Genomic DNA, 16,824 nt, shown 5'->3' with positions numbered 1-16,824 from the left:
TACCAGGAGAAGGTGTCTTCAAGGCTGTGCTTCCAGGCTTAAGGATCTTGGTAGGCGCCTTAAGCCCGCTTGGTTTTAGCATACTCATTGTCCTTAGTATGTCAGAGATGTTTTTCCTTTGCCTGTTCCCACTATCTTTCCCCAGTCATTGATACAACTGTGGGTGTTTCTATAGTGAAGTCAGTCTCTGGGTTAAATCGCTCACTGCCGCCTCGGTCGCCGCCAGTCACTGCCACCTGCCCCACTGCAGCAGCAGCCGCCGCGCGGCCCCCGCCTCCCACCTCCTGGCTCGTCAGCGACTTCTACTTTTTAATTAGGGTATTTGGAATCTACAGATGAGTGAGACGTGGCCCCACCCCTTGAGGAGCACCCAGTCAGGTGTCCAGAGCGGGACACCAATTGGGGCAGGGTCCTCCAGAAACTGATGCAGACACTGAGGAATCTGTCACAGACTTTATTAAACTTCTTTTCCTTTCCCCTTACAAACCTCAAAACCAGAGCCCTACTGAAGCAGGAGTTTTCGGTTTCGCCTATATGTAATAGCCCTGGTCAGAGAGAAAAAGCCTGCAGGTTAGAAAAAGAACTTCAGACCCCTCCAGGTCAACTGACCACCCAAAACCTTCCCTCCAATCATTGGCTTTATTTGGCTCAGCCAGTGACATCATGGGTCTCTGGGCAGATCTCCAGGGTTCTCAGCCAATCAGAACATAAGGAGGGAAGAGAGAAAAGTTGGGACTGGGACTGAGGGTATGAAATGTGGAAACAGAAAGAATGGAAAAAGACAGGAGACTCTGAGAGACACAGACACGGGGAGAGAGACTCAAAGAGATGAGAAAGACAGAAAGAGAAATGAGGAAAAGAGAGAAGCAGGTGTACTGGGTTGAACTGTGTCCCCCCACTCCAAAGATATATCCAAGTCCTAAACCCCAGTACCTGTGAATGTGACCTTACTTGCAAATAGGGTCTTTGCAGATATAATTATGTTAAGGTAAAAATGAGATTATTCTGGTTTTAGGCTGGCCCTTACATTCAAAGACTGGTGTCCTTACAAGAGAAAGGGGAGGGAGGTTTGGGACACAGATACTGAGGACAAAGCCATTGAAGACAGAGGCAGAGACTGGAGGGAGGCCACTAGCCAAGGGATACCACGGATGCCAGCCGGCACCAGAAGGTAGGAGACAGGTATGGAATGAACTCTCTCTCAGAACCTCCAAAAGGAACTCACCCTGCCAACCCGTGGATGTTGGACTTCTGGCCTCCAGAACTCTGAGAGAATAAATTTCTGTTGCCTTGAGCTGCCCAGTTTGTGGTCATTTGCTACAGCAGCAAGAGGAAACTAATACACAGGGAGACAGTGGGGAGAGAACAGGGAGAGAGTTCTGCTCTAGAGAGATCAAGACGGGAGACAGAGGCTGAGGGAGAGAGAAACAGAAATCAAGATGGGGAAGGGAAATCCAGAGATGGGAGAGGGGAAGACAGACAGAGACAGAAATGAAGACCAGAAGATGGAGAGGGAACGGTGGGAAGGTGGGAGGGGAAAGAGGGGAGTCACAGAGGGAGAGATTTAAAGAAGCAGAGAGGGGTTGACAGATAGGGACAGAGTCTGTGGAGTGGGAGGGACGGGAGTCAGAAACAGAGACCCAGAGATGGGGAGAGACATTCAGAGACAGACACAGAGACTGAGACACACAGATTCAACATGGCGGGCAGGGAAGGGGAAGAGGGAGATGGCAGAATTGGGACCGGGACAGAGGAAAGGAGGAGAAAGTCCAGTGGGAGAGGCTGAGAGGGGGAGAGAAGGGGAGATTCCTTAGGCTAAGGTCTGATTTACTTCTCACCACCACCCTTAAGTGGGAGGTACTGGGATTATCCCCAGTTGAATATGAAGAAAACAAGGCATTTGGGAAAGGAGGGTGAGGGGCAGAGAGAGGAGGCAGAGAGAAGAGGAGAGGGGCTGAGAGGGGGCTGAACCAGAGACAAGCAGACAGGGGCAGGGGGAGCGCTCAAGATGGAGAAAGGAGGGTGGGGGTGATTTCTCCCCTCGTGGGAGCATCATGGGCTCAGTGCTTGGGGCCCTGGAGATGTTTTCATTTTAAATACTTTGACTATACTCAATATTTTGTAATAACGTATAAGTGAAAAGAATCTGAAAAAGTATATATATATATATATGTGTATCTGAATCACTGTACTGTACACCTGAAACTAACACAACGTTGTAAATCAACTATACTTCAATTAAAATAAGTAAATAAATAAACACTTTGAAAATCAGGAGAAAATAAATTAACATAACAATGATGAGGATGATGGATATATAATAACGAGCCCAGATTGGATTATATCTGTCTTCATACATGAAATATAATTGTTAGTGTTTTTTCAGTGGAGGAAGAGACCCATGAAGGCCAAAGTGATGAGGACCCAGGAAAGACATAATGTGGCCCAGGGGGCGGGGGGAAGAGGAGATGAGAGCGACAGATGGACGGAGAGACATGAGAGAGAGAGAGAGAGAGAAGAGATGGCAAGAGGGAAGGAGAGACCAAGAAAAAAGGAGAAAGAAAGAGAGACAGAGGGAAACAGAGAGAGAGGCATAAAGTGACTGGGGAGGAGACTCGCAAATGACACAGTGACGGACCCAGGGCAATGCTACTTTTCAGGGGCCCAGGGGGGCATTTGGGGACCTCAGGAGGGGGCAGGGATGACTCACGAAGCCACGATGACACCAAAGGCCAAGACAGCCAGACACACGGAAATGATGCTGCCGAACAGGGCCTGATTCCGCGGGGATCCGCTGTCCTGGTACTGCAGGTCCATGCGGGGCTGCCCGTCGACTGGGTAGTGGACAGTGGGGGTGGGAGCCAGCGCGACTTCCAAGTCATCACCCTTCCCCGGGCTTGTACCCACACCCACCTGCTCACTCGGCAGCCCGGCCAGGGTCGGGCCTCTCTCTCCCTTCTCTCTACTTGGCCCCTGCCCTCTCCTGGGTCTGACTTTTCCTTCATCGGTTCCTCAAATTCTGTGTCCCAGGCACCGTTCTAGGTGCTTGGGATACCGCTGGGAACTCCGCTGGCAAACCTCCCTGCCCTGAAGGAGCAGTCTACATAGCACAGCACAGTGACAGCGAAGAGCCCAGCGCCAAATGTATCTCATTGGATGGGGTGGGAGCGGGGGCGGCGGGGATGGAGGGGAGGACTTGGTAACTACCCACAAACGTGAGAGGGGGATGCAAAATGCTGACGATCTCAGGCTGCATCTTAGCTGGTGACCCTGAAGGTGGCCTGGGGAGTCCCATTCTGCAACTTCGATTTGCTCCCTCCCCTCTTTCATTCTGTCAGCCAAGCCTCTTGGCTCGACCTTCAAAACCAGCATCTGATCCACCTCCTGGGTTGCGGACCTGGTCCAGCGCTCATCACCACTCCTTTCAAGGGAAGGGGCTCCCTGCTTCTCCTACAGTTCCCCATCTGGCCACCAGGGGCGTCGATAACACCCAAGTCTGCTCACGTCCCTCTTCCGCTCAGAGCCTTCCAGTGGCTCTCGTTTCATTTAGAATCAAAGCCCAAGTCCTCACCATTGTCCACCAGGCCCTGCACGATCTGGTCACCATGTGGCCACCCTACTACCCTCCTCACTCGCCTCTGGCCACACTAGCTTCCCTCTTATTACTCAACCATGTTGGATCTTCGCACCTGTTGTTCCCTTTGTCGTTCACACTGTTCCTCACGCCTTCACTTCCTTTAGATCTCAAACATCACTTCTTCAGAGAGGTCCCCCCACCCGCACTCTCTAGGGTAGCACCGCCCCTCCCCCAGGCACTTTTTATCAAATTGTTCTGTTCTGTTTTCATTAGAGCACTATCGCTGTCTGGAATTAGTCCATTTATTTGTTCATGTAATTATCATCTAACAGTGGTTCTCAGTGGGGGACAATTTTACCTCCCAGGGGATATTTGGAAACGTCTGGAGGCTGGAAATGATTGCCATAACTTTGGTTGGAGGGTACTAACTGGCGCTGAGCGGGTAGAGGCCAGGGGGGCTGCTAAAATTCCTATAACACATAGGACAGCCTCAGAACAAAGAATTATCCAGCCCCAATGTCAATAGTGCCAAGGTTGAGAAAACCTAGGCTAACCCTTCACGCTATTAAAATGTGGGCTCTATGAGACATTTGTCTCCCATTCTGCTGATCCTCAGTTTGGGGCATTATAAGGTGCTCAAAATATTTGTTGTAGTTAAACACCATCCTCAGAGAGCAAATAGATGAATCCTTCCTTTTCAACTAGTCAATGTCATAGGGGAAAACGACTGGTAAGAGAAATTCCTCTAGATTTAAAAAAAAAGTGAAAAAAAACCTAACACTTAAATGATATGAGAAGTCTTCTCATTGAATACTGGTTTGAATGAAATCAGCAGTGAAGATATTCTGGGGGAAATTAGGGAAGTTGGAAAAGGGACTTGGAATTATTTGATACTAAAGAATTGTTAGGGCTTCCCTGGTGGCGCAGTGGTTGAGAGTCTGCCTGCCAATGCAGAGGACACGGGTTCGAGCCCTGGTCTGGGAGGATCCCACATGCCGCGGAGCAACTAAGCCCGTGAGCCACAGCTGCTGAGCCTGCGCGTCTGGAGCCTGTGCTCCGCAACAAGAGAGGCCGCGATAGTGAGAGGCCCGCGCACCGCGATGAAGATTGGCCCCCGCTTGCCACAACTAGAGAAAGCCCTCGCACAGAAACGAAGACCCAACACAGTCAAAAATAAATAAATAAATAAATTTAAAAGGAATACTATAAAAAAAAAAAGAATTGTTAGGTTCATTGGGAAGGGCATTGTGGTTATGTAGGAAGTGTTCCTTTTAGAGGTACACACTATGGGTGAAATCTCGTGATGCCTGATTTCTTTTAAAATATGACGGCAATAAACAATGTGAAGCAAATGTGGAGGTATGTTCATTGTCAACATAATTTGATAGAAAGTGATACTTTAGAGGGCTTCCCTGGTGGCAGCAGTGGTTAAGAATCCGCCTGCCAATGCAGAGGACACAGGTTTGAGCTCTGGTCTGTGAAGATCCCACATGCTGCGGAGCAACTAAGCCCATGCGCCACAACTGCTGAGCCTGTGCTCTAGAGCCCATGAGCCACAACTACTAAAGCCCCTGTGCCACAACTACTGAAGCCCGCGCACCTAGAGCCCGTGCTCCACAACAAGAGAAGCCACCACAATGAGAAGCCCACGCACCACAATGAAGAGTAGCCCCCGCTCGCCATAACTAGAGAAAGCCCGCACACAGCAACAAAGACTCAACGCAGCCAAAAATAAATAAATAAATTTATAAAAAATAAAAAAAAAAGAAAGTGATACTTTAGAAAGTATGATCAAGGAGTTCTCTCTGAGGAGGGGGACTTGAAGACTTTACTGAAGTAAGGGAGTGAGAGGAACAGTGTGACAGAGAGAGGGAACAGTATGTGAAAATGTTCAGCATGACTATTCAATCTTGATGGATATATAGGGGTTCACTGTATTATTCTCTGTGCAATAAGGATGTATGTTTTTTAAAACCTCCAAATGAATGAGTGAATTCAGCACATCCTTCCAGACTCCCCTGGTATGGCACTGGCTAAACATAAAATGTTTTCCTAGCACCTGCCATTCTGGCCTTAGAAGCATTGTAAAGTTACAGAGGGGTCTTCCAGTTAGTAGGGGGAAAGTGAATTTCAGAATGTGGAAGCAACTTCTGGGTCACTGTGTAATCAAATGGAAAGGGCAGGGTTTAAGGCTGCATGTGGGAGACCTCAAAAGTCATATCCACTGGGATATGGCTGTCTTCACCTCTCATGCACCTGTCCCATGCCTTCCCCCATGCCAGGAGCTTACCAAAACAGTACTTTTCTTTGATGCATTTGGGACTGATCCTCTGGCAATGTAAACAATCCAAGACTTCTTCTTTTAGCAAGCCTGGACAAGAGGAAAGCGAGAAGTGGGATGAGGGCATATATCAGAGGACTGGCAAGGGGGAGGAAGGCAGAAGGGGAAAGAGGAGAGGGAGTCCCTTGGCCCTCCTGAATTTGGAGGTCCCATGTGCAGCAGAGCTAGCTGAGCAAAATGCACTGATGACTCACATTAAAAATAATTTGTATATAATCACTGAAAAGTGGAATTCAGTTGTGCAGTTGACCCAACATTTTGTTGGTAGACATGTGATTACATTAAATTAATTTTAAACTTAATGTCTACCAACAGAATGTTTGCACTTCTCTATTCCTATTTTGCTGCCCCCTGTGGCATAGACTGGCTGCCTGCTCCCTCATCTGTCTCCCCGGCTTCCCGCCACACAGGAAGACTACATTTCCCAGGCTCCTTTGTAGTTGGTTGTACCCATGTGACCAAGTTCTGGCCAATAGAAGGTGGACAGAACGATGTATGTCACTCCCAGGCCAGCTACAAAAGGCCCTGTAGGATTCCCTATTCACTTTCCCTTCTGAAGTTAGCTTAGCAGCCACCGCACAGGTGCAGCCTGGGTCCTGGAATCACCACTTGGAAGATCTGTTCAACTCCCAGTGGAATTTTGGCAAGAGAGAAATAAACCTTTCGTTTGTTAAACAACTGAGATGTGGGGGGTTATTTGTCACTGCAACATAGCCTATCCTAGCTTGACTAACATCCCTCCAAAATCTTTTTTTGCAGGTTGAAATCACTTTCATAAGCCCTCAAAAATCAGATATCCCTCGGTGCCATAGCTTTGGGGTGGGGGAACCACCAGATGGAGTAGGTGTAACAACAGGGCTTGATTTGGGGGAGACAAGGTAAAAAGGGGTAGGAGGGTAGCAAAAGGAAGAACAGACAGTAAACCCAGGACTCACGGCAAATTTTGGGATCGCAGGCTGCAAGAGAAAAGAGTGGAGGTGAGTTAAGTTGGGCCAGCAATTTGAGAATTTAATGGGAAGGGACAGGGAGAGGGAGGAAAGAGTCTGGAAAAGGAGAGAAGGGAATTTTGGGGAGAGGCAGAGAAGGCTGAGTCATAGGGGAGGTGAGAGAGGAGTTTGGAAGAAAGGGTGGGAGAAGGGGATCAAGTGATAATGGGAAAGGGGAGAAGGGGGCTTGGTGGAGAGAGATGACGCACCTTTTAATTCATATGATCTTAAAACTTTCTTGAGTTCCTTGATCACCCTCTCCCTAAGAGTCACCAGTTCATCCAGCAGAGGCCCATCTGAGGAGAAAAAGGGATCCTCCTGGGGTGGGAGGCACCCAACAAGCCCACCCCACCAGCAGCTTCAAAGAGAAGGGATGAGGGGCAATTCCCTGGTGGTCCAGTGGTTAGGACTCCACGCTTTCATTGCCGAGGGCGTGGGTTCAATCCCTGGTTGCGGTGCAGCCAAAAAATAAAAAAAATAAAAAAAGAGAAGTGATGAGGAAAGTCCTTTTCTAAGCAAGACTGGCTATTCCTCGGGGTCTACTAGGTCAGTCTATGGCAGGGAGCTCCTACATCTACCTTCTGATCCACTGCAGGGACCCAGGCTAAACCACCAGCCTTTGGCCTCAGTTTCCTTACCTGGTAAGTGGTAGAAGGGTACACTCGGTCACCTCTCCTCTCCTTTTCCCTAATCTGCTCTCCTCTTTTCTTCTATTCTGTCTACACTCACTCCATGATTTCACCCAGCCTCATGGCTTTGTACATTATCTAGAAAGGCACTGTCCAATATGGCAGCCACTAGGCACACATGGCAATTGAACACTGGAAATGGACTAGTCTGAATTGAGATCAGCTGTTAGTATAAAATGTATGCTGGATTTCAAAGACGTGGTATGAAAAAATAACTGTACAATGTCTCAATAATTTTTATTTTGACCGCTTGTTGAAATGGTAATATTTTAGGTATTGGGTTAAATAAAATCTATTAAAATTAATTTCATCTGCTTCTGTTTACCTTTTTAAAAATGTGACTGCCAGAAAATTTTAAATTACATATGTGACTATTTGTGCCTCACATATTTCCACTGGACAGCACTATTCTATACACACTGGTGCCTCTTGCATTGGCATCACTAACCTAGACCACTCACTGAAGTCCAGATGCATATATCCAACTATCCACTCAGGATCTCCACTTGGATGTCTAATAAGCATCTGAAACTCAGTGAGTCCAAGACTGAACCTTGATATCCTCCTCCAAACTCACTTCCTATGAAAGTGAAGTCTTCTCCATCTTCATAGAAAGTGAAGTCTTCTCCATCTTCATAGAAAGTGAAGTCTTCTCCATCTTCATAGAAAGTGAAGAAGTCTTCTCCATCTTCATAGATGGAGGTGCCATGTTTCTAGTTCCTCAAGCCAAAATCCTTGGTGCTTTGATTCTTCTTTCCTTACATCTCACATGCAACTTGTCCACATGCATGTGAGTAAATCCTGTCCGTGAATAGTCAAGAGAGATCCAGGAATCCAACATTTCTTACCCCCTCCACTCCCTGGTGCCGGTCATCATCATCTCTTGCCTGGGCCATTGTCAAAACCTTCTCATTGGTCCCCCAGCCTTCCCTGCTGCCCTGCTAGATCTGTTCTCCACAGCCAGAGGGATCCCAATAAAACTTCAGGCATCTCACTAGCTTCACACTTCTGCTCAGAACCCTCCCATGTGACCCAGAGGAGAAGCCAAAAGTCCTTACCATTATAAATCCCAGTGGATGGGTACCAACCTACCCATCCCCTCCCCCTTACCTCTAGGACCTCAGCTTCTACATCTCTCCCTCTCTCTCCACTCCAGCCTCCCTGGCCTCTTCGAGGTTCTGTTAATATGCCAACCATACTCCCATCTCAGGCATTGCACTTGCTGTTCTTTCTGCCTACAGCCTTCTAGCCTAGACGTCTACCCTCTCACAGCTGCTTCCCCCTCTCCTCCGCATCTTTTCTCACGTGCTGACCTCTCAGTGACATCCTTCTTGGCTGTCCTATTTTAACCTGCAAGCCCTGCCCCTATTCCCAGCACTCTCCATCCCCTGGTCCCTGCTTTATTTTTTTTCCTCCGTAGTATTTGTTCCCATTTGACATGTTATATTGTAAAGGGTTAACTCAGCAGGTCTGAGTTTTCCAAACCGTGCACATTCCAAAAAAAAAAAAAAAAAAAAGGTTTGGTTCTTGCCTGGCTCCTGGGAGGTAACCTCTAAGTCCTTGGAATATCCTGCCTGTTAAGTGTGTCTTTCTTTACTTGGAAGCCTTGGGTCACACCACGTAGTCTGTGCTAACAATGTGATTCATGGTGGTGGCCTTGGGCCAACATGGTAGCAGCTTGACCTCTGGTGGGGCTGGAGACAGAATAACTGAGATCAGCCACTTGAGTGCTCCTTGCCTATGTAACCAACCCCAATAATATCATAATAGTTGGTAAAATCATCGGCCTGGACTCTTCAAAAATGTCTCATCATAAAAGACAACTGAATGCAATGCGTGCTCCCAGAACAGATCCAGGATTGAAAGAAAACTAGCCATGAAGGACATAATTGAGACAGTTGGGAACATTTTAATGAGGTTTGAATATTAGAGGATAGTATGGAATCGATGTTAAATTCCTAGGTACACTCACTGTGTAAGAGAATGTCTTTCCTTGTTTTTAGGAGATTGCCTGATGAAGAATTTAGGGTTGAAATGTCACTAAGTCTCAAATGGTACACACACACACACACACACACACACACACACACACACACACAGCAAATGTGGCAATAGGTTACCATATAGTGAAATGTTAAGAATGGTGTATAGGTGTTTATTGTACTACTCTTGCCACTTTTCTATCCATTTGAATTTTTTCAAAATATAAAAATCACTTTTTTTTAAAAGGTGAGAGTTTAAAAATTACGGATGTTCAGGGCCCGCCCCCTGATATTCTGATTTAATTGGCATGGGCTGTTGCCTGGGCTCCTGGATTGTCTTAAAAGTTCCCCAGGGGATTCCAACCTGCAGCCTGAGTTGAGACCTCCTGCTCTAAGCTTTTCCTGTGAAGGTCCAGACAGTCAATATTTTCAGCTTCGAGGGCCATGTGGTCATTGTTCCTACTCAGCTCTGCCTTGGAGAGCAAAAGCAACATAGACAGTACATACATGAATGGGTGTGGCTGTGTTCCAATAAAACTTTATTTGCAGATTTGGCCCCCAGGCTATATTTTGCCAATCCTTGCTCTAGACAGAGACGCAAGATGCAGCATAATCATCTTAATAACTAACATTTATTGAGCACTTACTGTGTGCTAAATGCACATTCACAAACCTCTTTATGGTTCTCAGTGACTATGGGGTGAGTGCTATTATTCCCATTTTACAGATGAGGAAACCGAGGCACAAAGATGTTAAATAGCTTGCTGAAGGTTAGCCAGGCTTTGATTCCAGGGCAGTCTACCCTCAGGACCTCCACTGTGATTTCTACACCTCTTTCAAAGGTCTAGAATGAGAACCCAACCTCCCTCCCTGTCCGCCAGCTGAGAACAGAACTTCCAGTGTTTAAAGTTCCCAGGAAGGGGCCTGGTCAAAGGGGACTATACACATTTGGATTTTTTTTTTGGACAGATGTACTGAGACATAACTCACATACTATACAATTCACCCATTTAAAGTACACAATTTAATGGCTTTTAGATTATTCCCAGAGTTATGTAACCATTGCCACAATTTTATAATATTCATTACCTCTCCCTGCCCCCCCAAAAGCCCTGCACTCCTTAGTATGCATTGTTTTTTAAAATTTCATATTCACTAAATGGTAGGGCAGGGCAATACTAAAAATTGAGATAAAATTTAATTTTTTAATGTAATTAAAATGATTGTTATTTCCTCCTGATTCTATGACTACTGCATATTCGTTATTAAAAAGGAGAGGCAGGGAAAAAGAAAAGGAAATTGAAATCCACAGCAATTTGACAAGCATAGGCAAGAAAAGCATACATCACCTTCTGTTCCCTTATCCTAGGACAACCGACACCAGTATTCTGGCAATCTACCCACCTCCCCACCCCCATTCCTCTTTCAGGGCTCGCTTTATACTAACCACACACACACAAACATTTCATATCTTTAAAAAAAAAAAATGGTGGGCTCTTCCGTGGTGCCCTTCTCCCTGCTCCATCCCTCAAAGTGGGGTGAGAGTGGCGTCCCAGGAGCCGCTGAATACAAAACCAGGAGACACCTCGTGGGGTGACGGTTAGGAACATAATGGTCTCAGCTGGATGTCCCAGGTTCAAATCCTCAGCTCTGTTACTCCTAGCTGTGTGACTTTGGGCATGTCGCCTAACCTCTCTGAGCCTCAGCCTCCCCCTCTGTAAAGGGCAGATCACAATACCGCCCACCTCGATGACCTGTCCTAGACTTTTCTAGAACTCTGTCAGACACACAGTAAAGGCTGTACAGTGTGTTTGCTTTTATTTTTACATCAAGAGAAGGCGTGGTGAACCGGTGGAAAGGGAGGAAGGGAAAGGGGGCTGGAAAAAGGCTTTCCCTCTTAGCTCCTACCTCTAAGAGAATTAACCATTAAGTTGTTTGTTTGATTCTTGATAAAGGATGCCACAAGGTCCAGGTGCTCTATCCCTGGGGGCGAGAGGGGAGGAAATTCCAGTGGGTCGCTGCGAGAGCCACGTGATCCCCTCCATCTCCCTCCGAGAGTGGCCCCGCCCTCCCCCTCTTGGGGGCGTGGTCCCCAGAGCGTCGGTCTCCCGGCCCAGCCTTGGGCTGCCCCACTGGTCCCTTTCTCCACCGTGCTAGGCACCCTCCCCTCCCCAGCACTCACCCACTCTCCCCACAAAGGCGTTCAGCGCGTAGTCCCGGAAGAAAGGCCCCTCCATGCCCAGCAGCAGGGCCTGAGCGCGGGCCTGCAGCTGCTCCTGATGGAAGCGGTCGGGGATGAGGGCAACGCGCAGCTGGCTCAGGGCCTCCCGCACCGAGTGGTCACACTGCAGGCAGCCCCAGCCTCGGCGGGCGCTCAGGTCCAAGAGCAGCAGAAGAGCCAAGGCCAGAAGCATAGCACGGCCTTTGTGACTTCACAGAGAACCCGCTCGGCCCCGCCCCCAGGCAGGGGCGGAGTCAAGGAGGCCGCGGGAGAAACACTCCGTGAGTGCGTGAGTGCGTGAGTGCGCAGGCGCGTGTTTGCCGAGCACCTACTTTGTGCCAGGCGTGGAGCTGGGAGCTAAGGAGAGAATTTCAAAAACCAGAGGTCTGCCCTGCCTTCTTGGATCTTACATTCATTCTTTAAACTTATGTGTATTGAGCACCTACTATGTGCCAGGTCTGCTCCAGAAGCTAGGGTTAGAGCTGAGAAAAACAGGAGATCCCTGCTCTTTTCAGAACTTACATTCTTTAATTCAACAAATATTTACTGAACACCTACTGTGTACCGGGCCCTGTCCTAGGCGCCTGATGGAGCACTGAGGCAAACAGACACAGTCTCTGCTCACGTGGAGTTTACAGTTCAAGAACTCTCAATGGCGCAACCACTATCTCCAGCAGAGCACTGGAGATAGACTGAATAATAAGATGGACACAGTTCCTGCTCATGGGGTTCCTTCTAGCAGGAGTGGAAGGATGGGCACGGGAGAGAAATGTAAAACCTAGTAAACAGATTAGTAAATAAGATCATGACAAACCGCATTAAGTGCTGGGAAGTAAATAAACCATGTGATATATCATGAGTTCCCGGTATGCTAGTGCCCAGAGGTCAGGGTTTGTGTTCCCTGCCCTTGTCCAATGCCTGACATGTCCTAGGTGCTCAATAAATATTTATCGAATTCAGTGAATCCACAGAAGAGGAAAACGCACTGTTTTTTCCCTGGATTTTTTTTTTTTTTTTGGAAAAATCTTCAAACCTAGAGAAAAGTTGCAGGAACAGTACAATAAACACTTGAATATGCCTTATTAACGCATCCACTGTATCTCTCTCTCTCTATGTATATACTATATAGAGATTGTTAATTTCGATTAAAATTGGGCAAAGGACTTGAATAGATATTTCTCCAAAGAAGGTATAAGAATGGCTAATAAGTACGCGAAAAGATGTTCAACATCACTGAGCATTAGGGGAATGCAAGTCAAAACCACAATGAGCTACCACCTCACACCCATGAAGATGGCTACTATCTAAAAAACAGAAAATAATGTGTTGGCAAAGATGTGGAGAAATTGGAACCCTTGTGCACTGTTGGTGGAAATGTAAAATGGTACTGCCGTTATGGAAAACAATATGGACATTCCTCAAATAATTAAAAATAGAATTACTATATGATGAAGCAATTCCACTTCTGGATATACATCCAAAAGAACTGAAAGCAGGGACTGGAAGAGATCTTTGTACACCCATGTTCATAGCAGCATTATTCACAAAAGCTGAAATGTGGAAGCAACCTATCAATTAACAAATCGGTAAACAAAGTGTGGTATATACATGCAATGGGATATTATTCAGTCTTAAAAAGGAAGGAAATTCTGACATATGCGACAACATGGATGAACCTTGAGGTCATTATGCTAAGTGAAATAAAGCCAGTCACAAAAGGTAAATACTGTATGATTCCACTCATAAGAAGTATTGAGAGTACCTAGAGTAGTTAAATTCACACTCAGGATATTTAACACTGGCTTGATCGGTTCAGCCATATTCAGACTTTCGTAAATGCCTCCTGACTCTTCTCTGCTTCAATATCACCTCCTCTGAGACGTCCTCCCAGATTATGCCCTCCCTGTAAAGCATGCCTGCCTCTTTATTCTCTATTTTAGGGATCAGCAAACACTTTCTGTAAGGAGCCAGGTTGTAAATATTTTCGGCTTTGTGGTCCATAGTTCTCTTGCTACTGTAACAGGAAAGCAGCCACCGACAATATGGAAACGAATAGATGCAGCTGTGTTCCAATAAAACTTTATTTATAGACACTGAAATTCGAATTGCATATAGTTTTCACGTGTCAAAAAATAGTCTTCTTTTGACTTTTTTCAACCCTTTAGAGATGTAAAAGCCATTTTCAGCTGAGGAGTCATGGTTTGCCATTAACTCTAATTATCCTGTTAGTTTCTGCCGTAGCTTTAATTACAATTTATGATTCTTTTTTTGTCTTTCTCCTATATCATCCAATAAACCCCTTGAGGCGAGGAACCACATGTATATTGTTCACCAGTATGTCCCCAACCCCTAAGAGGGAATTTGTAATAGATTTAAACTTAGATTTTAAAAAATGGAGCCTCAATTCAGTTATTGGGAACCCTTTAAACGTGTTTGGAACAACTTAAGTATGGGAATCTACCTCTTCTACTGTAAATGTTATGAAATCTAAATAGAGATCAAATGTTTTTAGTGAAAAAATTAGTGTCCGCATTGACCTGGGCTGTCCTGAGAACATTTTGAAGGCTTAGTACAATAAAAGGTAAAAAAATCTCAATAATTTTTATATTGGTTTCACGTTGAAGTGATAGTTTTTGGGCCTATTTAGTTAAAGAAAAATATTATAATTAGTGTCACCTGTTTCTTTTTACCTTTTTAATTTGGCTAGCAGAAAGTTTGAAATCACATGTGGGACTGGAATTATATTTAAATTGGACATCGCTGGTCTAGCACATAGATGGTGCCTAATAGGTATCATTTGAATTGAATTAGGTGTGATTAAAGTAACTGGGGTTAATGGGGAGAATCACTCAAGTTGTAATGGGGAGATTAGACCACAAGGGGGTGCTCACACCCCAGTGAAATTCTCTTTTTCCCACCTGAGAAATCTCACTCTTGGCTTCCTGCTGCCCTCGCCTACCTTTCCCAGAATTAGCCACTTATAATAATAGCTAATGCGCTGCAGACCATACTTTGAGATACGAACCGAGATATGAACTTGCCCGTCCTTTCCCCTTCCCCCATTACCATGCCGCAGGCAGGCAGTGAGTCAAGGGGCTATTTGCCCTAAGGTAAGGAGTTGTCAGAATGGGACCGAAAATAAATGTGGGGAAACAAAGGCTGCAAATTCCTCCGCTTCTAAGCCCCAAAGCCTCAGGTCCAGGTGGGAGGCAGGAAGAATCTGGAAGCAGAACCGGTTTTGTTTCTCTGATGATGTAGCCACGCTAAAGGGCCATTTGGTAAAACTTCGTTAACTTGATTACCTGCAGATTTCACAACCTGGCAATTCCACTGTCTTTGGTGAAGAGGCTGAAGAGGTTCTCACACTCGCCCATCAGGGGCAAAGATGTTCATCCCAGTCCTGTTTATAGTGGGGGCGGCGGGGAGAGGGTGAAAGGCAAGCTGGTGTCCATCGCTGGGGAGGAGGAGGTGCGGGGGAGGGTGGGGGCCCAGGACGGAGGAGTCTGTGTGTGGGAAGCAACAGACCAGGCTGTGCACACAGCAAGAATGCATCTGAGTGAAAATAGTAAGAAACAAACCAGTACTGTTGATATAAATGTAAAATTCATATGTCCCAAACAAAAATACACAATGTGTAAGAGCACCTACAAACGAAAGAACCACAATAAACATGATAAAATAGTGAAAGGAAGGAAAAGGAAGCAGGTGGTGAGGGCAAAATGGAGTAAATGAATAAGAAATAAATAAAACTAACACTGGCTTTTGTGTAAACCAGGTGGTTAAGTGTACCTCTGGGGTCAGACTGCCCACTTTAATTAATTAATTAAAATTAAGCTCTGCCTCTTAATTACTGGGGGCCCTCAGTGAAATTAGGTAATTTCTCTGTGCCTCAGCTGCCTCATCCATAAAATGGGATAACAGAAGTCCTGACATTACGTTACGGGGTCGTCCTGACAAGAATGAAATAACATAAAATGTATAAAGAGTTTACATAGTACATAGCAAGTGCTATTAACTGCTGGCTATTTTTTATACGTTTTAAGAACTGAAGATTATTTACTTAATCTTCTGCAGCTGAGGTTGTTAGAAATGTAAGGGAAAAGGGAGGCCCTCTGAGCTGGAGGGGAGAGAGATGCGAGAAAGAGAGAAAATAAAAAATTTGGATGTGAATGTGGGGCCTTCTGAGTCTGGCAGAGGTGAGACGGCACGAAAGATGCGTGCTGTATTATTCAGTGTGGGCTGGGTTGTGCTGCTGTAACAAATAGCACAAATATCTCAGTGGCTTAAAACAACAAACTTATTTTTTTGCTGTGTCATTACAGTTGGCTGGTCAGAACTCTGGGGCGGGGAAAAAAGAGGAGAACCCACAGTTGTTCTTAAATGCTTCCACCCACAAATGACACCTGCTTGTTGGCCAAATTGAGTCACAAGGCCACATCACACTTCACAAGAGTGAGGAAGAATGATCTTTTATGGGCCCAGAAGGATTGAGAGTTGGAATATTTGTGAGCAGCTTGAATGACCAGCCCAAAACCCTCTTTAAACTTACGGACCTGATTGCTGAGAAAACTCATCCTGAAAGTCTGGGGCTTGCTCAGGAAGAAGACAAACCTGTCAGAGAAGTTCCCTCATGCCATCAGGGTGGGGTAGTGTAATAGTCATCTACTGCTGTAACAAAGTACTGCCCCCCCCCCAAAAAAAAAACACTGCCTAAAAACAACAATAAGCATTTGTTATCTCACAGTTTCTGTGGGTCAGGAATTAGGAAGTGGCTTAGCTGGACTGTTCTGGCTCAGTGTCTCATGACGTCAGCTTGGGTTGCAGTCATCCATCAGAAGGCAAGACTGAGGCTGGAGAATCTGCTTCGAAGATGGCTCACTGGCAAGTTGGCCCTGGCTCTTGTCAGAAAGCCTCGTGTCCTTGCTATGTGGGCCTCCCCACAGGCTTCTCAAAGGTCCACAGTATAGTATCTGGCTGCCCCCAGAGTGAACATTCCAAGAGAAAGCCAGGAGGAAGTAGTCATGTCTT

At 46.1% G+C, this 16,824-nt stretch overlaps 1 protein-coding gene across 4 annotated transcripts; it reads right to left on the bottom strand.

Moving 5' to 3' along the window:
- Window positions 1-438: 438 nt before the first annotated feature.
- IZUMO2 (IZUMO family member 2) lies at window positions 439-14,907 on the bottom strand. Of its 4 annotated transcripts, XM_082436018.1 has the most exons (7): window positions 11,758-14,906; window positions 11,484-11,558; window positions 7,114-7,200; window positions 6,854-6,874; window positions 5,868-5,948; window positions 2,711-2,834; window positions 439-545 (listed from the first exon to the last, which is right to left on the bottom strand). In XM_082436018.1, the coding sequence occupies exons 1-7, from the start codon at window positions 11,987-11,989 to the stop codon at window positions 503-505; spliced, it is 663 nt and encodes a 220-aa protein (XP_082292144.1). In that variant the 5' UTR covers window positions 11,990-14,906; the 3' UTR covers window positions 439-502. The 4 variants fall into 4 exon arrangements, with proteins under 4 accessions (XP_082292144.1, XP_082292146.1, XP_082292145.1 ...); XM_082436020.1 differs by lacking the exon at window positions 11,484-11,558 and having other exon boundaries at window positions 11,758-14,907; XM_082436019.1 differs by lacking the exon at window positions 6,854-6,874 and having other exon boundaries at window positions 11,758-14,899.
- Window positions 14,908-16,824: the final 1,917 nt, after the last annotated feature.

The sequence above is a fragment of the Balaenoptera physalus genome (genome assembly GCF_965194825.1).
Source record: "Balaenoptera physalus genome assembly, chromosome: 19".
NCBI lineage: Eukaryota > Metazoa > Chordata > Mammalia > Artiodactyla > Balaenopteridae > Balaenoptera > Balaenoptera physalus.
The sequence above is the reverse complement of the archived record's forward strand: the minus strand, read 5'-3'. Positions and strand labels throughout refer to the sequence as shown.